This window comes from Sarcophilus harrisii, chromosome 3 (genome assembly GCF_902635505.1).
Source record: "Sarcophilus harrisii chromosome 3, mSarHar1.11, whole genome shotgun sequence".
Classification (NCBI taxonomy): Eukaryota; Metazoa; Chordata; class Mammalia; order Dasyuromorphia; family Dasyuridae; genus Sarcophilus; species Sarcophilus harrisii.
This window is the reverse complement of record NC_045428.1, coordinates 308,566,115-308,592,178: the sequence shown is the minus strand read 5'-3', so window position 1 is coordinate 308,592,178 and position 26,064 is coordinate 308,566,115. Positions and strand designations below refer to the sequence as shown.

General features: G+C 34.8%; 1 protein-coding gene across 4 annotated transcripts in view; it reads right to left on the bottom strand.

Annotated features, from left to right (window-relative positions):
- PPP2R3A (protein phosphatase 2 regulatory subunit B''alpha) overlaps positions 1 to 26,064 on the bottom strand; it is a 181,796-nt gene that overhangs the window by 36,409 nt on the left and 119,323 nt on the right. For all 4 annotated transcript variants that reach the window (XM_031959778.1, XM_031959779.1, XM_031959780.1 and 1 more), the window contains 2 exons: positions 16,037 to 16,193; positions 763 to 811 (listed from right to left, as the gene is read on the bottom strand). In XM_031959778.1, the coding sequence (XP_031815638.1) occupies positions 763 to 811; positions 16,037 to 16,193 (206 nt within the window). The remainder of the gene's footprint in view (positions 1 to 762; positions 812 to 16,036; positions 16,194 to 26,064) is intronic.

Sequence of the window (26,064 nt, the reverse complement as noted above, 5' to 3'; positions counted from 1 at the left end):
CCTGATTTTCTCAACTACAAGTCCATTCCCCCGATAAATAATAGTTTTTATTTCTGCATTGTGTTTCTACATTGTGTTTTATATGTACATGTTATTTCCCTTACTTTGTTATTCCCTGCCTTAAAATGTAAGCTTGAGGGCAAGAACTATTTCAGTTTGTATTTCCAGACCCTAATACAGTGTGTGGTACATAGAGTAGGCACTTAATAAATGCTTGTCAACTATTGATTGAGTGAACCCTTTAGTAAAACTAAAACATATAATAGTATACTTTATTTTCATTAGATTTTTATAATAAATACTTTTGGATGGGAATTGAGTTATTATGTAAAGAACCTGGTTATAATAAGGTCTTGTTCCATTATTAGCAGTTTTAACTATTTAAGTGATGCTTTTTTTTTTTTTAGTAAATTTTAAAATTCTTTCATTTCAGATAAAGCATAGATGAAGTAAATGAGTTAGAGAAGGAATATAGAGAGCAAAAAGACCCAATATTAAGAATAATGAAAATTTCACCACAAAGTTTTTTTTTTTTTTAATTTATGGCTTAACAAAGTTTGAAGAAATTAAAGAAATGCAGCCCAATATTCTATTAGAAAATATTGATAAGAAAAGTGGAATACCTTCCCTCAACAGGGCACTGTTAGCTATTACATGGATGTTATAGTTCTGACTATTGCCATTCTATACTTTTTAAAAGTTTTGTTTCGGTCAACAAGAATTTGTAAAGTGCTTAATGAAAGCTTTGAGGCATTTTCTTACCTTGTCACTGCTCCAGAAAATATTCTTTCAATAATTCTATTTGAAGATGCTGAAAATGATTGAAGAACATAATTAGAAACATTCTTTATGATTCACAGTTTTACAAAACTATTTTCATCTTGCTAAACGGAATTGTAGACGGTGAAAGTAGCATAGATAATGTGGAGCACTTCTGTGTTACAAATTAAATGCTAACAACTACACTTAATGAGAATATGAATAGAGTTACAAGTGCTGACTCCTGGTTCAACTCCTAATCAAAGATTTTCATTTAAAGTTCAAAACATCATCATAGAAAACTGGGCAGACTGAAGAAAGCAGGGGTGCATATATTTGATTGTAGGATATATACCAATATTTATGTTAAGGAACATAAAAAGGAACTTATCTAGCACAGCTAATTATTAACTTTGGCATACATTATTAGTATGTACAATTCAATGAAATATCCTTCACAAAATTTCTTTATTGAAATGTCACTAATCACAAATGAGTTTTTATAAAAGGCAGTATCTAGTATATTTTGCAGTATTTTCACTCTATTTCCAAAAGGCTTTAATATAGCATTAAAACAATGCAAGTTAAGATATTTAAATACAAAACAATAGGCCATCTAAGAAAAGAAGAAACAGATGCATTCAAGTTTCATAACTGAGTAGACTGGCAATATGTGGACAATAAATTTAGTTCAAAGTTTTCTGGTTGCTAAGGAAAACAGATCAGTGACTTAATTTTTGCTCTTTAGTAAGAGAAAGCACACAAATCAGAAATGTTACTTTTCCAGGAATTAAACCTAGGCAGAAATTTATAGCCTGAGTCCTTGGAAAGACACTGGAAAGCATACGGAATATGATAAAAATGACAGTTCTACCTAATCTACTGATTTAATGACATCTCAATTAAACTATCAAAAATTATTTTTTGACCTACAAGAAATAACATTTCCTTGGAAGAATAAAAGGTCAATAATATTAAAGGAATTAAATAAAAAGTAAAGAACTGATTATTTTAAAAGGCAGTAACTATCAAAAGTGGATCAGTGGAACAGCGTGGACAATACAAGGCACAGTAAACTTATATTTGACAAAGGTAAAGTTTTAAACTTCTAGAATAATTCTTTGGTATTCCCCAATTCCCCAAATTTTTGGGAAAAACAGAAAATCTGGAATTGGTTATACACCATATTGTACTATTTACTTCAAGATAAGGTGAATTGGACTCATGATTAAGATATAAAGGGAGATATCAAAAGTAAATTAGAAGAATATGGAACATATTACCTATCAAACTCATGAATAAGAGAAGATTTTATAAATAAACAACAGATAGAAAGCACTGTGAGATGTAAAATAGACTTTGATTACATTAAAAAAAGATTTTTGTACAAATAAAACAATGTAGCCAAGATTAGAAAGAAAAAAAATGGGGAAAATTTTTTTAATAGTTTCTTGGATAAAAGTCCCATCTCAAATATATAACTTTGTCAAATTTATAAAAATGTTATTCCCCAATTAATATCAAAATATATAAACAGTTTTTAATGAAGATATCCAAGATATATATATATATATATATATATATATATATATATGTAGTCATATGAATAAATGCTCTAAATCATTATTGAATTATGAGACTGACTAAACTGACAAGAAGAAAATGACATATCTTGGAAGGGATGTGGAAAAATTAGGACACCCATATGCTGTTGATGGAACTGCAAACTGATCCAACCATTTTTATAGAACAAGCTGTAATTATGCTGAAATAATTATAAAAATTGTGCATACTCGTTGATCTAGCTATACCATTATTAAGTCTATTTCCTGAGGTGATCAGGGAAAATGGAAAAGGACCAACTGCATTAAATAAGTATTTATTGTAGCTCTCTTTGTGGTCACAAAGAACTGGAAATAAAGGGGATTCCTATTAATTGGGGAATGGTTAAACAAGTTGGGGTATGTGATGGTGATGGAATACTATTATAAGAAATGAGCTGGTTGGGCAGCGAGGTGATGCAGTGGATAGAGCACCAGCCCTGAAGTCAGGAGGACCCGAGTTCAAATCTGGCCTCAAGACACTTAATACTTCCTGGGCAAGTCACTTAACCCCAATTGCCTCATCACCCTCCCCCCCTCAAAAAAAGAAAAAAAAAGAAATGAGCTGGTTGAATTTTAGAAAAACATGGAAAGATTTGGAAGAAATAATGAAAAGTGAAATGAGCAGAACCAAGATAAAATTGTATACAGTAACAATAATATTATTTGAACAATAATTAAATGACTGTTATGATGAATATTAGAAATACTCAAATTGACTACTAAGGACCTGTGAAGAAATGTTATCTACCTGCAGAAAAAGAACTGAGAAACATAAGAATTGGCAAAAAGAATATACAATTTGTGTGTGTCAAATAGGGCAAGAAGGAAGGGAAAGAAGAAGGGAAGAAAGGGGAGAAAGTGAGAGGGAGACAGTTCAGGATTAAAATATAACAAAAAATTAAATTAAGAAATAAAATATTAAAAATGTCAAGAAAAAAAGCATATGGATAAGATGGATGTGCAGAGAATGTATGTGAGCCAAGTGTACTGGCATACCTGGACCATGCTATGAATATGTCTATAGTGTATTTGTCTTCTGAGACCCCTTTAAACATTGACCAATTTTGCTCAACTGCATGTTATCAGGCAAAATTAACCAATCATTTCTTTGACTATAAGTGATATGCAACATGTTTTTAAATGGCCATGTATAGTTTATACTTTTTAAAAAAATCCATTTTTAAATAGCTTTTTATTTTCAAAATATATGCAGAGTGAGTTTTCAATTTTCACCCTAGTAAAACCTTGTGTTCAAAATTTTTCTGTCTCCCTTTTCTCCACTCCTGCCCCTAGATAACAAGTAATCCAATATATGTTAAACATGTGCAATTCTTCTATATACATATTTCCACATTTATCAAGCTGTACAAGAAAAATCAGATCAAAAAAGAGAAAAAATATGAGGAAAAAAAAGCAAGCAAACAACAAAAAGGTGAAAACACTCTGTGTGATCCATAGTCAGTTCCCACAGTCTTCTCTCTGGGTATAGATGTCTCTGTCCATTATAAGACCACTGGAACTGGCCTGAATCACTTCATTGTTGAAAAGAGCCAAGTCCTTCAGAATTGATCATAGTATAATTTTGCTGTTGCTGTTTGTAATGATCTCCTGGTTCTACTCATTTCACTTAGCATTGGTTCATGTAAATCTCTCTAGGCTTTTGTGAAATCATCCTGCTGATCATTTCTTATAGAAAAATAATATTCCATAACATTCATATACTATAACTTATTCAGCCATTCTCCAACTGATGGGCATCTACTCAGTTTCTAGTTCCTTGACACTACAAAGAAGATTGCCACAAACATTTTTGCACATGTGAGTCCCTTTGCCTCCTCTGTGATCTCCTTGGGATATAAGCCCAGTAGAAACATTGATGGATCAAAGGATATGTGCAGTTTGATAGCCCTTTGGACATAGTTCCATATTGTTCTCCAGAATGGCTGGATCAGTTCACAACTCCACCAACAATGTATTAGCATCCCAGTTTTCTCACATTTTCTCCAACATTTATCATTATCTTTTCTTGTCATCTTAGTTAATCTGAGAGGTGTATAGTGGCATCTCAGAGTTGTCTTTATTTGCATTTCTCATCAATAGATTTAGAGAATTTTTTCATGATAGAAATGGTTTTAATGTCTTTGTTTGAAAATTGTCTTCATATTCTTTGACTATTGAAATCTATTTTGTAAGATCCTTTGGCCCCTTATCTATGAGAAAATGGCTCTAGATGTCATTCATTTATGTTAGTTACCTTTAATTTATCATGGATTATCAGACTTAACCATGACTGACATAAATGTTTCTCTCATCCAACAATTTTTCTTTTCATTTTACATTCATTAATTTTATTGGTGTAAAAGTCTTTTGATTTCATGTAACCAAACTTAGCCATTTTGTCTTTTATGATCTTCTTTATGTTCCCCATGATTAAGAATATTCTTCTTAGTCATATTTGGTAGGAATACTATTTAGATTGGCTTCTCTTCAAAGGGGAAAAGACATTGTCGTTGACGTTTGATTGACTGGGAGAATAGAGTTCCAACTATTGGTTTAGCTTCTTTGCCTTTTGAAGCATAAAAGGTTCACCATATCAATCCATCAAAATGTATTAAGCACTTACTATGTGGCAGGCACTGAGCTAAAGTATAAAGAATAAAATAATTTCTGGTTGCAATGAGCTTACATTCTAGCAATGGGAGACAATGAGTACATATATAGAGGTGAAATATAAATTTAAAACAAACATAAAAAACAGCTAAACACAAGTGGTTTGGGAGGGAGAGGTCAGTAGTAATTCCAGATTAGGGAAGGCTTTATGCAGAATAAGATGTTGCATCTTAAAAGGACTCAATCAGGTAGAGGTTAAGAAGGGAATGTATTCTAGGCATGAAGATCAGTGCCAAAGACATGGAGACTCCATGGAGATAAAGTTTCTGTGAATAAGGAACATAGATAATAATCACTTTGGCTGTATCAGAGTGCATTGGAGAAAATGTCTGTTGAACTGGAAAGGCAGGCTGTTTTGTTTTTGTTCAGTCATTTTAGTTGCATCTCATTCTTTCTTGGCAAAAATACTTGAATTGTTTGCCATTTCCTTCTCCAGCTCATTTGACAGATGAAGAAACTGAGGCAAACAGGATTACATCACTTGCTGAGAGTCACACTAGCGAGGAAATGTCTGAGGTCATTTTTGAACTCAGATTCTCCTGGCTCAAAGACTAATGATCTATTCATTATGCCACAGAACTTTAAAAACTAGAAAGAATAGTTGTATTTTATCTTGAGGCAATAAGAAGTCACTGGAGGTGGTTGATTAGGGGAATCACATGGTCAGAAAATTACTCTTACAGCAGTCCATCCAGTGAAGGAAAGAATATATGGGCAATTAATGCTCTGAAAGATTTAGGGAAATTCCAGTAACACTCTAGGGACACCTTTCTGATTCAGCATTGCCAATTGTTTTGGCAAATGTGAAGGGGAATGGGGCCAAGGAATAGTGTTTTATTTATTTTATTTAATTAGGAACTGTATCTTTGAAAATTTCATTACTTGTTATTTTTGTTACATTTATGGTCCAAGAATCCTCCTTACTTTTCAAATTCAAGCCTGAATTACTTCACTGCCTAGCCCAGAACATTTGATGTTTTGTTTACAAAGATTTTGTGATTAAATTCATTTTTGATACGGGGGAAGAGTGAGGAAAAATGGGAGCCTTGGTCCATTGAACAGCCAGATATAGGACCCTAGAAAAATCCTAAGACTAAAAAGGTGTTTGGGATATATGGGGAACCCTCTTAGTGCTTTGCAATGCAATGTTCTCTTTCACCCTGTAGGATTACCTTGATAGATGCTTAAGAAGACTGAGAATGAATGCTAAAAATGGAAAAATTAAATACTCCTTAATTTAGTAAATTGTATTATATTAGTAATTAGCTATTATAAGGAAATTGAAAATAAATTGTCTCCTTTTGTCTGATTATGGTCTAGAAGTAAATGATTTGATTTTTAAAGCCTATGCTTTGAATCTAGTAACAACAAAATGAAAAGGGCAAAGTTAATAGGAATTGGTATTGTTAATACATATAACAACATATATGGACTATAGTTAGGAAAGAGGATCTCTGACCCAGAGGATTCCCTAAATCCTCTTATTAGATTAGACCTTATTAAGATTAGAGCTATAAAGAAAGAGAATAGGAATAAGTAAAGATGAGATCTGGGAAACAGAATCAATGGGAAGAGATCCTCTATTCCCATTTCTTAGGGTGCTACATTTTGAGGAATGACTACGTAGAAGGGCTTTTAATCATCAAAGAATTTGAGAGGCTGAAGAAGTTTAGAGCAAGCTAATGAATCATTAGGACAATTGTTGGTGAGGGTATAGCCTAATGGGGGAACTGTTAGTTGCAAACATCAACCTGGAAATCTTACAAAGCCTTTGCTCCAGAAAAATTGGCTAAATCAGGTAGTGGCCCTTTGTCTCTTTTTAGATAGCTAAAGTGGGTAGTTTTGCACAATTGGTACCACAGAACTGAATTCACTTTGTAGCTGACTGCCTGATGGGGACTAAGAATGAGGGAATGAAATTGATTATAATAATGATAATGATGAAGAAGTAATTAATGAAGTAATTAAAATCAAAAGAATAAAAAAATAGAAAAATGTGAATTATTTCAATGGAAAAATAATTGATCTGGAGGATAGACTGGGAAGAAATAATTTAAGAATTATTGGACTATCTAAAAGTCATGATCATGAAAAGGGCCTAGACATGCTATTTTAAGGAAAACTGTCCCAATATCTTAGAACCAGAAGATAAAATAGAAACTGAAAGAATCCACTGATCATCTCCTGAAAAAGAAGCCCAAAATGGAAATCCCCAGAAATATAGCCAAATTCCAGGCCTTCCAAGTTAAGGAGAAAATACTGCAAGTAGCCAGAAGAAAACAATTCAAATATTTGTGGAGCCATAGTTAGGATCACACAGGATTCAGGAATTTTCACATTAAAGGATTGGACAGCTTGGAATATGTTATTCCAGAAGGCAAAGAAACTAGGATCACATACAGGAATCCAGCAGACTGAGTATAATCTTTCAGAGGAAAAATGGATATTTATTTATTTTCATTTTTTAAAACTAAGAGCTTTTTATTTTTACAATATATGCAAAGATAGTTTTTAACATTCACACTTGCAAAACCTTGTGTTTCAAATTTTTTCTCCTCTCTTGTCCCCCACCCATCCCCAGATAGCAGGTAATCTAGTTAAACATGTGCAATTCTTCTATACATATTTCCACAATTATCATGCTGCACAAGAAAAAAATCAGATCAAAAAAGGAAAAAAATGAGAAAGAAAACAAAAAACAACAATAAAAAATCAGCAACAGCTAAATAAACAAACAAAACAGAAAAAAGGTAAAAATACTATGTTGTGATCCACAATTCAGTTCCCACAGTACTCTCTCTGGGTGCAAATGGCTCTCTCCATAACAAGTCCTACTAGAATTAGCTTGAATCACTTCATTATTGAAAAGAGTAATCTTCTTGTCATATACAATAATCTCCTGGTTTTGCTCATATCACTCAGCATCAGTTCATCTAAGTCTCTCCAGGCCTCTCTGAAATCATCTTGCTGGTCATTTTTTAACAGAATAATATTATTCTATAACATTCATATACCATAACTTATTCAGCCATTCCATGATGGGCATCCAGTTAGTTTTCAGTTTCTTCCTAACACAAAAAAGGCTGCTACAAACATCTTTGTACACGTGGGTCCTTTTCCCTTTTTAATGATCTCTCTGGGACATAAGCCCAGTAGAGACACTGCTGGATCAAAAGACATGCACATATAGTCCTTTGGGCACAGTTCCAAATTGCTCTCCAGAATGGTTGGATCAGTTCACAATTCCACCAACAAGGTATTAGTGTTCCACTTTTCTCATATTCCCTCCATATTCCTGTCATCTTAGCCAGTCTGAAAGGTATATAGTGGTACCTCACAGTTGTCTTAATTTGCATTTCTCAGATCAACAGTGATTTAGACAATTTTTTCATATAATTATAAATGGTTTTAATTTCTTTACTTGAAAATTGTCTGTTCAAATCCTTTTACCATTTATCATTGGGGAATGGCTTGTATTATAAATTTGAGCCAATTTTCTATATATTTTAGAAATGAGGCCTTTATCAGAATCCTTGGATGTAAAAATTTTTCCTCAGCTTTCTAATCTTGTCTGCATTAGTTTTGTTTGTACAAAAACTTTTTAACTTAATATAATCAAAATTATCCATTTTGCATTTCAAAATGTACTCTAGTTCTTTGACCACAAATTCTTTCCTTCTCCACAGATCTGAGAGAGAGACTATCCTTTGTTGTTCTAATTTGCTTATAGTATCACTTCTTGTGTGTAAATCATGAACCCATTTCAACCCTGATCTAGGGTGTTAGGTATTGGTCAATGCCTAATTTCTGTCATACTATTTCCTAAGAAAATGATTATTTCATGAAATACAAAACTTTCAAACATGAAAAAGATGAAAAGGCCAGAAGTGACTAGAAAATCTGATCTTGAAATACAAGACTCAAGAGAAGGATAAAAAAGGTAAACATGAAGGAGAAATCACAAGGGAATCAATAAGATTAAACTGTTTACATTCCTATATGGGAAGATGATAAATATAACAATCAAGAACTTTATCATTATTAGGGATAGTTAGAAGGAGTATACATAGCACAAATCTATGATGGGATGATTTTAAAAAATAAAATTAAAGGGTGAGATGGAGGGTTGTTCTGGGAGAAAGAAGGGAGAGGAAGAATGGGAAAATTAGGGGAAGATGAGTGGTGGTGACAGGCAATGCTTGAAGCTTCTATCATTAGAATGAAATCTCATTAGAATTAGTGGATGGAGCATTGGCTCTTAAGACAGGAGGACTTGAGTTCAAGTTCAGCCTCAGACACTTAATACTTCCTAGCTGTGTGACCCTGGGCAAGTCACTTAACTCTAATTGCAGGGAAGAGGAAGAAGAGGAAAAATACAAACAACAACAATAACAATGAAAAGAAGAGAAGAAGAAAGAAGAAATTTGAAATAGGTTTTATCAAGGGAAATCAATGAAAAAAAGGCAAAGGAAGGTAGCCTAGCTCAAACTATATTATAAGGCAAAACAATCTGGTACTGTCTAGAATGGTGGATTGGTGGAAATAGATTAGATACTATTTATTAAGCAATTTGAAACTATGCCCAAAGAGTTATAAAACTGTTTATGCTATGTCACTGTCATGTCTGTACCCCAAAGAGATTTTTTAAAAAAGGAAAAGGATTTATATGTACAAAAATATTTATAGAAGTTCTTTTTGTAGTGGCAAAAGAATTGGGAGTTGAGGGGATGTACATCATTTGGGGAATAACTGGGTAAGTCGTGCTAAATGTGATGAAACCACTATTGTATTATAAGAAATGATGAGCAGGATGCTTTCAGAAAAACCTGAGTAGAACTTATTCAAAATGAAATTAGCAGAACTATGAGAATAGTATACATAGTAACAACAATATTTTATGATAATCAACTGTGAATCATTTAGCTATTCTCAGTAATACAACAATCTAAGACAATCCCAAAGGACTTACGATGAAAAATGCTTTCTGCCTCCAGAGAAAAGAACCAAAGGAATCTAAAGTAGATTGCAACATACTTATGCATTTTCTTTATTAGTCTTGTTTTTTTGGTGAGCTTTTTTTTTTGTACTATGGGTAATATGAAAATGTTTTGCATGACTGTGCATGTAAAATCTGTATCAAATTGTTTGCTTTCTTAGGGGGAAGTTATGGGGAGGGAGGTAGATGAAGAATTTGGAATTCAATTTAAAAAACAAATTAAAATTTCTTTGCATATAATTGAAAAAAATAAAAATTAAATGTTTAAATTTTTTTTATTGGGACACTGGGGACTGAAGCCATAAGAAATGCCCTACATGATATAATTTAGACCTTTTTTTTGAAACCCCCTATTCCATTTTTGTATTTGTTCCTACCCATGTTTTTGTTCAACTATTTTGGACATAAATTTGCAATTATGACAAAAAAATTACTAATTTTATAGCGTTTCACATGCTAGTTCTTATCCTGTCTTCTAGTAATCACTTACTTCCCAATGAGGAACCAATCAACAGCAGTGTTTGGTAAAATGAAACATACAAACTACTAGAGGGGAGGGGAAGAAAGAGCTTAGAAATGTTGGGAAGACTTGAAAGAGCTTGGCAGAAAACAGATTTAGGCCATAATTTTATACTATATTATGCCATAACAAGACCCAATTTGATAAAAGATCCCATAAAAAAGGAGAGGTAATGAAATAAGATGCGTTTCAGATCTATGATTAGAAGTATAATTTTTTAACAAGGATTTGAGAGGTTTGTAAAAAATAAAATAATTAATTTTAATGACAAAAATTTAATGGCTTTTGCACCCTTAAAATCAATATAGCTAGAATATGAAGAGAAATTACCAAGGGGAAAAAATCTAAACTATAAAATGAACTGACCCAAGATCAAATGATATTCTTTTAATGGATAAACTGTTAATGGCTGTCAACACTTTCATCTGTTCCTATCCAATGGAAAACTGATACACCAGTGTGGATACAGTGGCCCTTAGGTAGAATAAAATTCAGGCCTTATTAGATCTAGTACAGGAGCAACTTGACCAAGGACACTCACAACCTTCTCTAAGTCCTTGGAATTCCCCAGTATTTGTTGTAAGAAAAAAATCTGGAAAATGGAGGATGTTGACTGATTTAAGAAAGGTAAATAAACAGATGGAAACTATAGGAACTCTTCAGCCTGGACGTCCATCTCCTACTCAGTTGCTTAGAGAATGGACTCTTTGGATTATAGACATTAAGGATTGTTTCTATTCTATCCCTCTAGATAAGAAGGATATGAAAAGATTTGCCTTTTCAGTGCCCAGTGTTAATTTAGCTGAGCCTTATAAAAGATATGAACGGACAGTTTTGCCACAGGGAATGAAAAACAGCCCCACTATGTGTCAAATGTATGTTGCTGCTGCTCTTGCTCCAGTAAGAAATGCATTCCCAAAAGTTATGCTATTACATTATATGGATGATATATTGGGATGTGCACCTGAGGAACAAATGTTAGAAGCATGTCTACAAAAGACCATGGAAACACTAAGGAACTACAAATTGCACATAGCTCCAGAAAAAATTCAAAGACATGTGCCTTTTCAATATTTAAGTTAGGAAGTATATCCTAAGGTGCTTACAGTACAAAAACTTTCTTTAAGAACAAAGAAGCTAAACACCTTAAATGACTTTCAGAAATTGATAGGAGACAGATATCCAATGGATGCATCCAGTGTTAGTCTTGACTACCTATTAATTGCAACCATTATATGACATTTGAAGGGGATTCAGTGCTTTAAACATACCACGCCAGCTCAAGAGGCTCAAGAGACCTTTGAGAGAGGTTGAACTGGCTTTATCCAATGTGGTTGAAAGAGTCACTCAGAAACCCTTGGAAATATCAGTATTTGCTACACAAGAGGCACCCACAGCAGTCCTCATCAAGGAGACAGTGTGATAGAGTGGGTGAAGCTCCCAGCACAACCAGAACAAAGCCTTACTCCTTATCCAGTGCTTGTGGCTAGAATTTTATTAAAGGCCATTAAGCGAGTAGCAATTATCTGGGACAAGACCTGATAAGACATACACCTTTTATACTAATGCACAAATTAATGTATGCTGTGAAACCATCCCAGAGTGGCAAATTTTATTGTCCACAGCTCCAAATTTTACACACGGGTCTCCATTAAAGATAACTAGACTATTACAAAACTGGCGATAGATTCTTGAAGAAAAGGGTTCTAAAGTTCCTCTTAAAGGACCAACCATCTTTACAGATGCATCCAAACATAATATTTGTGCTGTATACTCTCGTGACTTAACTATAAAGAACTCCTTTTCAGTCCACTCAACAGAATGAATTGTATGTGATCATTCTAGCTCGCTCTTATTATCCAGGAGATATAAATATAATATCTGATTCGGCCTATTCAGTAGGTGTGGTACAAAGAATTGCCACAGCACAAATAAAATTTGTAGCCTCTAATACATATCAGCTCTTTAAGGAACTTCAAGAGCAAGTGAGAAAGCATCCAGGTAAGATTTATATCTTACATGTTAACTCTCATAGTCGACTTCCAGGTCCTATTTTTGATGGTAATTCAAAGGCAGATAGCCTTCTAACCATGTTGGCCAATACTCCTTTATTTCAAAAAGCCCAAGAATTTCATTTAAAATATCATCAGGCTGCTCAAGCTTTACGTTTACAACTTGGAATAACAAGAGAGGAAGCTAAGAGCATAGTAAAAGCCTGTATAGCCTGCCTTCCTTCCCACGCTCCTACGCTCCTTCCAGGGAAGAACCCTCATGGTTAGAGACCCAATGAAATTTGGCAAATGGATGTGACCCATTATAAATCTTTTGATTGTCTGTCTTTTATCCATGTTGTGGTAGATACCTTTTCAGGATTCACTTTTGCAATACCAGCAGCAAAAGAGACAGCCCAAATGGTCACTAAATTCCTCACACAAGCATTTGCCATTATGGGGGTGCCACAAGCAATAAAAACAGACAATGGTCCTGCATATACTTCTAAACATTTTGCACACTTTTGTGCACAGTATAAGATTTTACACACCACTGGCATACCCTTTAATCCTCAAGGACAGGCAATAGTAGAGAGGAGAAACAGAGACATCAAGATGCTCCTCCAAAAACAAAAGAAAGGGGGAGCCACAGGTAACCCTAGAGAACTTCTAAATCTAGCTCTTTATACTATTAACTTCTTGATTTTTGACAAAGATGCACTGGCTCCGGCAGACAAGTTTTATAACCCACCGGAAGGGCAGTGTCCAGTGCAAGCAGCCCCACTATCTTTAGATAATTGCCAGGTGAAGTGGAAAGACCTAGAAAATGGTGAATGGAAGGGACCAGATAGATAGATTACTTGGGGGAGAGGGTTTGCTTGTATCTGTACAGGTGGAGAAGGAATCAGATAGGTGCCAACGAGCCATAGTCACCTTGTCCATCGGAAAGAGACAGAGCAGACCCTTGAAACAAAGGAGAAGACTCAAGAAACATTGGGTGGTTGCGTTGCTGACTGTGCCCATCAATGAATGAGCATGGCAGTTGTAGCGTTTGACTCATGGATGTCAAAAATTGTTGGACTTCAAAACCCTCAGGAATCATTGGATTCTCTGAGAAATGATGAGACTGTGGAGATAGTCATCACTAACAGCCTCTGTGTTATTGCTATGTGCTTGTGTAATACCTCCCATACTGATGGTTTTGTGCATACCTGTTTCTACTAAGACCCTTCTGCCCAGAAACCCGCTAGCAATCCCCACTTCCCTTTGGTGCTTTTCATCTCCCTTTCTGAGAAGTCAGGGAGTGTGTGATCATTTCCTTTTTTAGTGTTTTCATCTCCCTTCCTGAGAAGTTGGGGGGGGGCGTGATCACCTCCTTTTTAGTGCTTTTACCTCCCTTCTTCAGAAGTTGGGGGGCATGATCACCTCCTTTTTGGTATTCTCACCATCCCGAGAAGTCAGAGATGGCATGACCACGTATGTTCTAAAAACAAAATTAAGTAGAAGATGTAAAGGTCTGAAACTCTGAGTTGATGCACTGAGGTCGGACAACTGAGCACTTAAGGTTAACTACCGATCGGACAATACTCTATTAGCATAAGCTTGGAAAATGGTCCTTCCACTATTCTGTGCTGGTTCAATGTTTTGGTGTTACAGAGAATTGTGGGAAGGATTAGGGGGTGGAGTAAGACAAAGTCAGAGTCACTTTGGCGGTAGAGGAGGAAAAGGAAGGTCGCAGAGATCCTGTGTCCATTTCCTTCACTTCTACCCCTAAAGATCAAGAATAAAAAGCAAGGACTTTTGCTTATCCTGGCTCCAGCTGTTTCTAAGGTATCCAGAGTGCTAACTTGGTCTTCACATCCCCCCTCCCTATTTCTTCTTCCATCCATTGAGAAGGCAAGATAAAATACATTACAAATATGAAGATACAGGAAATTTCTGCAATAACCATGTTCTGGAAAAACAAAACAAAACAAAAACAACAAAAAACCCTCCAAATCAAATAATAATGAGAAAAAGAAGGAAATATGAAAAAAATATTTAAATCTAATAGTCTGAGTTATCAATTTTCTCTCTACTGGAGACATATAGCATTTTTTATTATGAGTCCTTTAGCATTGTGATGGATCACTGTATTAATCAGAGTTGCTAAATCTTTCACAGTTATTTTTACAATATTGCTGTTACTGTGTAAATTGTAAACAATTTTCAAAAGGAGAAATATATACTGGCAACAATCATAAAAAATGCTGCAAATCACTACTAGGTGAAAGCAAATTAAAAACAACTCTGAAGTTTCACTAAAATACATCAAATCAGTGAAGCTGATAAAAGACATGAATAGTCAATGTTAAGAGTAATTGTGGGAACACTAAGGCACTGTTGGTAGAATTGTATACTGATCACATCATTCTGGAAAACAATTTGGAATCACATTGAAAAGGTCATAAAAATGTTACCCTTCAATTCAACATCATCTCTGCTGGTTATATACTCCAAGAAAATCAAAGATAAGGGAGAAATTCCCATATCTACCACAATATTCAAACCAAAAAAACTCTTCAGAAACAAAGGAGTACCATGAATTATGGAATAGCTTATCAAATTGTATATGCAATGTCTAATTGCTGTGGCTTAGAAATGATGAATATATGGAATTCACAGAGCCTTGAAAAGACCTATATGAATTAATACAGAACAAAGAGAGCAAAACCAAGAGAAGAATATGCACAATGATGGGAAATTTCGAAAAAATCCAGTACAAAAGATATCAGTACTCTGTTCAGCACAATGATCAATTTTAACTCTAGAGGACTTAAGATGGACCATATCTCTCTTTGATAGAGAAGTGGTAGACTCTAGGTAAGGAATGAGGCATGTGTTGTTAAACATAGCTATACTTTGGACTGTTTTGCTTAATTATACTTTTTTGTAACAATGGAGGCTTCTGCTGGGGGATCGGAGGATATCAGAAAGCAAAAATAATATTTTAAAAAGCATCAATAAAATATTTTTAAGAAAACTAAAAGGGACTAGAATTCAAAATAACTCAATGACAAGTTCCAGATGTCTAATGAAGCATATTTCTCTCCTCTCAATAAAGAAAAGGTAGACTGCTGATAGAGAATACTTCATATGCTATTAGATATGTTTGATCAATAGGTTTGCTTTTTTAAAAAATAGTTCCCTATTACAAAGTGAGGGTTTCATGAGAGAAGCAATTTTGTAAAATGACAATGATGAAAAAAGCTACAAAAATTAGCACATTAAAAATAAACTATGAACAAAATAATCTTACTTCTTTAACTTTAGCATTTTCTATTCTAAAATAATGAATTTATTAAATTTTTCCTTGAAGAAATGGATATTCCAACCAATGGAATGTGTGAAATTTTATTAACCACAGTCTTCATCTTCAGAATCAATAATCATGTCTATTTGGCAGCACATGAACTAAAATATGATCAATATAGATAAGATTAGTAGGACAACTTACCTTGGTCATTATATCTAGATAGATCAGTTTGGTTGATGTAGAGGTCATGATCACTGTCTAATTCCCAGAATTTACAGTAAATGACATAGAAATGTTCATAGGAGAAGTAATCTGTGATTTGATTTATGTCTTCTTCTTCTTCCAAAAGGGCTAATGTCTGAAATTACATGAACAAAAGGAGAAATTTATCACAAAATCATGAAATAGAAGTTTTAGTCAATTTAAGAAAAGCCTGAAGACCTTATGATAATTTCTTATTATACTGACTTTAAAATAACTCACATTTGTATAGTGCTGTAAGGTTTTAAATTATAATTTAATATAATATCTTTATGAAGACTGAGAAAACATCTAATTCAACAAATTTTGTACCAGTTGTATATAAGCACCTACCATGTGCCAAGGATTTTTTTAGGTTTAGGGGAGACAAAAATGAAAAATGACACAGATCTTGTTCTTAGCAAGTTATAATCTAAAAGAGAGGATCATGCTCAGAATCCATAATAGATCTCTTTCATTTTAACACCACCTTTCAGAGTGGGTTTACATATCAAAGAAGTCATTATGTGAGAGGAAGGGAACACTATGTCAAATGTTCTACAACTGTATCATCAGTACTGATGAGAGAGTAGATAATGGACAGAATTTTTGAATAGAAGAATGACACAATGAGAGGAATACATTCAGGCCAGAATGTGAAGGACAGATGGGAGAAGGTTCAACGCTGCTCATTAGTTCACCCTTTCTGTTCAATTCTTTCTGCCTCTACATGATCCTATTAAGGGTTTTCTTTGCAAGGATACTAGAGTCATTTGCCATTTCCTTCTCCAGCTTGTTTTACAGATGAGGAAAATAAGGCAAACAGAGTTAAATGACTTACTTAGGTTCACACAGTTGGGAGTGTTTGAAACCAGATCTGAACTTAATAAGATGAACCTTCTGGACTCCAAACCTGGCACTCTATCTACTGGACCAGCTAGCTGCCCTTGCCTTGCCTCATCTCTAGGTCTGGACATGTTTAGTAGTCACCAAAATGAACAGTTACCTCAGATAAAAGATACATATTTTCAGAGTAAGCAGGATCTAGACATTGCAGACTGGGATGACATTTGTTTTTTGATTGGAATCTCGAAGCTTTTTCTTTGGGAACTTTTCCAGTTCTCGTTTCCCAACCCCTCTACTCCCACCCATACTGCTGCTATTCCTCCTTAAAAAAATCTGTGCATGCCTGAAACCTAAGGAGCGCTTATATGAAGTGTAGGAGCTCATAGGCTTGATTCCAATGCTCAATTAGGACATACTTCAGAGCTTCCTGGGGAATTTATGTAGGGTGATAGTACATGTAGACTACTGAATACAGCAATCCATTACCAAATAATGGACTCTCTGAAAGTTAGAAATGAGCAAATCATTGATTATGTGAGACAACAAAGAACATAAAACAAAATGTAAGAATTGAAAAAACAGATGAAAGTATAAGATAAATGTTTAAAAATTTGGAAAACAGATGAAGAAATAATTAAATAATCATCACATTTCCTGGAAACCAAGATTAAAAAGAATCTTGGCCATGGTACTTCAAGAAATTATAAATGAAAAATTCTCTTAATCTGTCAGAATCAGAGGGCAAAATGAAAACGGGAAGAATTCACTGATTATATTTTCAAGGAATTCCCAAAAGGAAAAGTACCAAGAATGTGATATTAAAAATACAGAGCAATCAGGTCAGGAAAAAAAAATACTGCACTAGCCATAAAGAGTTGAAGTATCAAGGAACTACAGTTGAACTCATATGGGATCTGACAGCTTCTACTATAAATAACAGATCATCTTGAAATACAACATACCAAAAGGCAGAAGATACAGGCTTATCATCAATAATAACTTTTCCTGTAAAACAAAAGACAAGACTAGGAGAAAAAATGGATCTTAATGCAATAGAAGCCCTTCGAAGATAATGCGAATGCCTTGACCCTATTTTCTCAGGACTAGACAGGCTCTATCTGTCCTTCTCTGGGTCCCTAGGATACTCTTGAAAAGGCTGGGGTCTCTGATACTAGTTTGAGCTTATGCTAGCTGTTCCCCCCTTTTGGGGGGGGGCCTAGTAATTAGCACTTAGATTCTCTTTAACCACGTAACATAAGATAGTATTTACAAGAATAAATGTTGAAACATTTCTCCCAACATGTTGAGGACATAATGCTTCCTGTACCACTTCACTCTTGGAGTGAGGCAATTAGGCAAAAATTTAGCTTAGTTTTTTAGATCTATATGTAGATGATGGCTGTATGGGGCAGCTAAGTGGTAACATGGATAAACCTGAGTTCAAATCAGACATTAGCTGGGTGTCCCTGGGAAAATCACTTCACCACTTTACCTCAGTTTCTATCTGCTTCCCAGGGTTTTTGGGAAAATCAAATGAGATAATAATTGTAAAGTGCTTCTCATAGTACCCAGCATAAGCTAAGTACTATATGAATATTAGCTATAATGATGGTGATGATTACATCTCAGTTCCCATTGGGGTGAGATCCTGAAGGTCTTCTCCAAAGCTCACTTGTTTCTTGGGAAGCTGCTGCTGTATTGGTTGTGTAACCTGAATTCTGGAACCATGAGACACTGAAACACTTTCAATGTTTTTTTTGGCCATGGGGCACCGAACCTGAATTGGTTCTAAATGTGAACTTTGGACCAAAAGGATGCTGAGGAGCTTTTTAAACTTCTCAAACTCACAGGCTCCATTCCCTTCAATGATCAAGTTCTTCCAAAAACATTAAGACTTAAGAGCTGAATTTGACACGCTTTTTTGAAATGGCTCCACAGCGAATGAGTCTCCTCCTTTCACAATGGTAGCTGCTGACCAGAACCAGTTAAAGAATATCTATACATGTCCACAATCTGTCCCTCCAAGGTATTTCCCCTCCTGTGTTCTCATGAATCTTGCAGAAGCTGATCCCTAGCTTCCTCCACATGGAGAAATGCCATCTTCTTCCTGATGTTCTTCATGTAGAGATGCCATTTGAGGCACTCTGGGCATGCACAATATCCCTATTATTCAATTATTTCTGATGAAAATAGCAGAGCTGAATACAAACATGAGAAGCCAGAGAAAACCAGAAAGATAAATTTATTTGAGCAATTGAAAGGAATTCTATGATAATGGAGCCCTAACATTCTAATAAAGGGAGAAATGTTCTTTCAGAACCGTAATGTCTTCAAAGGGCATTTAGGGAGTTAAATAAGAAAAAGAGAAGTTCCAGGGATGAATTGTTCTCTTGTCATGGCTTTAAAGGAGGAAAGAAAAGAAAGGGCAAAAGGAGTAAAACAGAATGGGGAAGGAGAAGATGGACCTTACTATTGCCAAAAGTGTATAAGCCATCTCCTGACTCTAACACTGTACACAGTTCAAAACTGAGGTTTTTAGGGAGAGGTAGTTTACATGGGGGGAGAGGCAAAGGGGAGCAGACATCAAATCAATCTCATTTTTATAGCAACTGGTATAGAAATACTTAAAACCCAGAAAAAGGAGGAAGGCTAATATAATAAGACTATATATAACAGGGAAGGAATTGTTTTAAGCAAACCTAATTTCAACTCCCTTTACAATATTGTTATTACATAGGTTATTCTTTTGTTTTGCCCACTTGTCTTGGTATCAGTTCCTATAAAAATTTTCTCAGATTCCTCTGAAACTGTCTCTTTCATTATTTCTTATAAAAGAAAAATATTCTATCACATTCCTATACCATAACTTGTAGTCCTTCCTTAGTTCGTGGGCATCTCCTTCAGTTTTTGATTCTTTGCCACTACAGAGTTACTACAAATATTTTGTACATACAGGAGCTTTTCTTCTTTCTTTGATTTCTTTGGGAAGAGGCCTAGTAGGAGTCAATGAGTCACTAGTTAATAGCTTCAAAAAATTATTTTCTCTTCTTTTGTATGCATTAATTAAAAAAAATTGAGTTCTAAATTCCTTCCAATCCCTTCCTCATCCATTGAAAAGACAAGAAATATGATTCTCATTATATATATATGAAGTTATATAAAAATTTCTATATCAATCCTATTTAATACCTTTTTAAAAAGCTGGATCATAATTTAAAAAAAGCTTTTGGTTTTTCCTGACTTCTACTCCTGAATTTTTGATTCTGAAATATGCCTCTGTTCTGTCTCATCTTGGAACTTCCCTTAGCTCTTAGGGCTTTCTCAAACTGGAATATTCTTATCATTCCCTTCTTCCACTGGTGAGTTTTTCTTGGGGCCTTAATTTTATGGCAGGATATAGGCAGCCTTTATTCTTCTCTATTCCCTATTCTTGAACTTCTGAATTTCAAAACCATATGCCAGCACAGGATATCTTTGACTTCTTTCCTGAACTCACTTTTCTATTCCTTTTTATATGTTGTCTTCCTCCATTCAAATGTAAGCTACTTATGGGCATGAGCTATCTTTCTTTTTATTTATACTTGTAACACCAGTGCTTAACACAATGGCACATTTCTAAATGTTTTAAAAAAATACTTTTTTTCATTCCTTCCTTTTTCTTTAGGCACAATTCCAATTTTCTTTCCAGAAGGGCTAGACCAGTTCATGATCTCATCAACAATGCATTAATGTACCAGTTTATGCATATAGCCTCTCCAGCACTTGCCATTTCTATTTTGACAACTTTGTCCAAGTTGATGCTGTTACGGCATTACCCAAGACTTGTTTTAATTTGCTTTCTAATAATGAATGATTTAGAGCATTTTCCCATATGACTATTGATAACTTTAGACTTCTTCCTCTAAAAAATATTTACTCACATTCTTTGACTATTTATTTATCAATTGAGAGATGGTTCTATTTTTAAAAAAATGTTTTTATTGATATCATCTATTTTTTTTTACTTCATTAGAGTTTTTCAAATACCCTTCCTTCCTCCCAACCCCAAAACTACCCCATATAACGCATCGTATTTTCAGAGAAGAAATAAATCAGCATGATTGAGCAATAAATTGAAGATTGAAATCACATGCAATGTGTGATATGCCTACATTTACTTCCATGAAGAGGAAAGTTGGGGGTATCTGCTCATATCTCTTCATTCAGATCCGGCTTGATATTTATAATTTCTTTATATTTACTTTTGATTTTTTGTGTGTGTCTGTCTGTTTACATCATTATATTTAATATGGATGTCATTTTCTTTGTTCCTGCTTATTTCACTTTGCAGTAGTTCATATACATATTTCCGTGCTTCCCTATATTCGTTACATATATCATTTTTATAATACAATAATATTTTATTATTCATGTACCACACTTCCTTCTTATTCTATGTTCATTAACTTCATTTGTGCAGAAGCTTTTCAATTTCCAGTAATCAAAGCTATTTGTTTTATTTTTTGCAATTACTTCTCTTGTCTGGTTAGTAATACATCCTCCTGCCCAAAGTTGTGGGAGGGAGATGTATGTATTTTTGCAACCCCAAAAGATTGCATAAATAAGTCTTTTAACTCAAGTTTCTCGGGCAGTTTGTTCAGTTCTATATTTTCCCTTTTGTTTATCTTTCTGTTGGACTTATCCAAACTTGAGAGAAGGATATTGAAGCTTCCTGTCATTGTGTTTCTGCTTATGTGTTCTTGTAGCTCAGGTAATATTCCTTTATGAATTTAGATGTTAAAGCATTTAGATCATTTATATTTAAACCTCTATTTGTCTCAGTTTCCTCATCTATAAAAAGGAAATATTAGTACTACCCTCCCAGAGTTATAAAGATCAAATAAGATAAAAATAGTCAAGCAGTGCCTGGCACATAGTAAGCACTATAAAAATGTTAAGGTATTATTGTTATTACTACTACATTATATTATACTAAATTATTACTACCGTACTATTATTACCATTACTACTTATATTGATTTGTTGTCTGAAATTTCAGCATAAGATTTTCTTGTTTACATAGTAAACTTGATACATAGTAAATATTCCTCCATTCCCCTCAGTTTTATTTTGTTATTGTTCTTACATGGATTTCTTGGAAGCAAAAGATTGTAAGGTTTTGTTTTTGTATTCAATCTGTAATATTTTTGTTTATTAAATTGTTTAATTCATTCACATTTAAAGTTAGATTTATATTTTCCTTCATCTACCTGTAATTATAATTATTTTTTCAAGTTATAATTCCTCCTTTCCCACTCACATGCAGCACTATGTTCCTTCAATTACTTTAATTTAATCTTTTTAAAGGTAGCCCTATTTTGACTGGATTTCCTTCCCCTATCTCCAAACCCCTGCTCTCATTACTTCTTTCTTTTTGAAGTTTTGCTTCCGCTACTTTTTCCCCTCTTAGTCAAGTAGATTCTCCCTCTCTTCCCCAGACTTCAATGAATCCTACTTATCATATGTGTGTGTGTGTTCTTTGCCAAAAAGGATTAATCTTCCTCTTTTTATTATTCATTCTCTCTTCCTATCTTTTCTAGAACTTAATTCACCAATTCATGATCCTTATAATTATGTAATCTCTCTTTTTTCTCTCTATTTCTCTTGTATTCAAAACTCCCAAGATATCCATTTAGGTTCTCCCTTCTAGGAAATTTTTGTCACTGATTTATAGTGCTTGCACCATGGATTCCTCTTTTTCCTTGGACCTCCCAGAACAATGTCAGTTATTATAGGTATCAGAGAAAACACTGGGCCATGGTAGGCTCCTTTATTACAGGTTTCTTTATGTCAGTCTGTTGCTGTTGCTGTTGTCCTTAACTTCGAAATTTATTCATTCCTCCTGCAATTCTGTTGTCTGAGGTGTTTGAGAAGCAAACAATCTCTTCAGGTCTGGTTTTCTGTTTAAGAATATTTCAAATGCCTCTTGATCTCTCCTTTTATTATTAGAATTTCAAGTTTAGTGTTTGACTGAGGGTTTTTAATTTGTTCCTTTTCTAGCATTTTTAGTTGCAAGCCCAATTCGTTGACCTTCTCTTTCTCTATTTTATGCAAGTAGGCCTCTAGAGATATGAAATTTCCCCTTATACTGCTTTGGCTGCATCCCACACATTTTGGTATGATGTCTCATTATTGTCGTTTTCTTGGGTGAATTATTAATTATTCATGATTTGTTTTCACCCAATCATTCTTATATGAGATTATTTAGTTTCCAATTATTTTTTTTGGTCTACTTTCCCTGGCTTTTTGTTGAGGTGTAATTTTATTGCATCGTGGTCTGAAAAGGATGCATTTACTATTTCTCCTTACTGCATTTGAGTTTGAGGTTTTTATGTTCCTAATTATGGTCTATTTTTGTATGGGTTCCATGAACTGCTGAAAAGAGATATACTTTCGTTTCTGTCCATTTCATTTCTCCAGGGTCATCCATATCTAACTTTTCTAGTATTCTATTTACCTCTTTGACTTTTCTTATTTATTTTGTGGTTTGATTTATCTAATTTTGAGAGTGCAAGGTTGAGATGTTCCATTATTATAGTTTTGCTATCTATTTCTTCTTGCAGCTCTCTTAATTTCTCTTTTAAAATTTAGATGCTCCACTTGTGCATATATGTTTAATATTGATATTGCTTCATTATCTATGCTCCTTTAGCAAGATATAGTCCCTTCCTATCTCTTTTAATTAGATCAATTTTTGTTTTCTTGATCTGAGAATCAGGATGGCTACCCTGCTTTTGACTTCACCTGAAGCATAGTAGATTTGCTTCATCCCTTTTACCTTTTTCTGCATGTCTCCGCTTCAGGTGTGTTTCCTGTAAACAATATTATTGTAGGATTCTGCTTTTAATCCATTCGCTAATCACTTCCTCTTTATGAGTTTACCCGTTCACATTTTGGTTAAATTACCAATTCTGTATTACTTGCTATCTTGTAACCCATGTTTATGCTTTCTCCCTTCTTTCCTCCCCCCCCTTCCCAGTATTAAACTTGTGAGCACCACCTTCTCACAGCCCTCCCTTTTTAGTACCCTCCTCCCCATCTTAGGTTCCTCCCCCTATCTTACTCCTTTCCCTCACGGTTCCATTTCCCTTCTGCCTTAGCTTATTCCTTCCTTTTCACTTTTCCCTTCTCACTTTTCAATGAGATGGGAGAAGTTTCACCATAAATTGAATATGCCTAAGTTTTTTCTCTTAAAGGAATTCTGATGGATAAAATACCCACTATATTCATCCCCCTCCATTCTTTCTCTCAGATATAATAGGTTTCCTTGCCTCTTTGGAGATGTATCCCCATTACCTTTCTGGCAATGTCCTTTTCACCTCTAATTTCTAGAACAGGGTATACATGTATTCTTTATACATCTTTACAGCAGAAATATAGTCCCCAAGATTTCTTTTTACCTGTTTAGGTTTCTCTTGAGTTCTATATTTGTAGATCAAACTTCTTGTTAAGTTCTGGTTAAGGTCTTCTTCCCTGGAAAAAGATGCTCATTCTGGCTGGGTAAGTTATTTTTGGTTGCATACCGAGTTCCTTGGCCCTTTGATCTTTTAATGTGGATGCTGCTAGATCCTGGGTGATCCTTATTGTGGCTCCTCTATATTTGAACAGGGTTTTTCTAGCTGCTTGGAGTATTTTTTCCTTCGTTTGAGGGTTCCGGCATTTGGCCACTATATTTCATGGTGTTTTGATTTTAGGATTCCTTTCAGTGGGTGATCAATGAATCCTTTCAATGTCTCTTACCCTCTGTTTCCATGACTTCTGGGCAGTTCTCTTTGATAATTTCCTGGAAAATAGTGTCCAGGTTCTTTTTTTCATCGTATTTTTCTGGGAGTCCAATAATTTTCAGATTATCTCTCCTAGACCTATTTTCCAGGTCTGTTGTTTTCCCAAGAAGGTATTTCACATTTTTCTCCATTGTTTGATTTTTTTGGTTTTGCTTGACTGATTCTTCTCGTCTCGAGTCATGCAATTCCATTTGCTTGATTCTGATTTTCAATTAAGTATTTTCTTCATTCACTTTTTTTATATCTTTTTCTAATTGTCCAATTTGTTCTATGGAATATTTTTCCATTTCACCAATTTTATTCTTTAGCAAGCTATTTTCTGTTTCCAGTTCACTAATCCTATTTTTCAAGGATTTGTTTTCTTTATCCACTCTGTCGTTAAATGAGTGGAATGACTTCTCCAGTCTCTCTTGCCAAGCCTCCTTCTCCTTTTCTCATTTTCTTCTAGCTCTCTTGTGAGAGCCTTTTTAATTTTCTTAAGTTCTTCGTGCTGAGGAACAGGATGATCTCCTCCTGTGGGGATTCACCTGAGATAAATCTGTTTTTAGTTCCTCAGGGTTTGGGTCTTTCTCTGTCTGTATAAAAGATGTCAATCGTTAAAGTCCTTTTAACTTTTTGCTCATTTTGTCAGAGAAGAATCAGAGCAAACTAGCAAAGAAAAAAGGAAAAAACTGGCGGAATCTGCTTTTTTGGGGAGGCTGGGGGCGTTACGAGGCTTCCTCTACAGACTGGGGGCAGCAGCGGGCATTGCGGACTTGCTGCACCTGCACTTTGAGACTCTGAGCTGCTGGGGCGCTGTGGGAGGGGTGCGTCTCAGGGAACTCCAGCTGTTTGGGGGTTGTATTCCCTCACCTCCGCTGTTTTTACCTCTGCTGGGCTACTGACTGCTGCCAGCAGCGTATCCAATCCTGTGAGGCTCCCCCGAGGGCAGCTGGATCCCCCACCCCTCTGGTCTTTCTTCGGCTGTGAGCCTTGCCCAGCTCCTGCTGCCACTGCCTCAGCCTGTGCCCGATCTAAAACCGTCCACCCTGGGCAAAACAGACCTTTCCTGGCGAATCTCAAGGATGTCTTCTCCGGTAACTGTGGGTTTTTCCAGCAACATTAATTAGGCTTGAAGAGATGGATTCTGGAAACAGGAGGCTTACACAGCTGTTGTTCCTGCCCATCTTGGCCAGAAGTCCTATTAGGCTATTTTAAATATATTTTGCTTGTAAGAATAGTATGTTTTGCTTCCATAGTGAGCATATATCTTTTAATATTGATTTTTGATTCTCTTCTCCTAGGTTGTCCTTCAATTCTATGCATTTGCATTCTCAATTT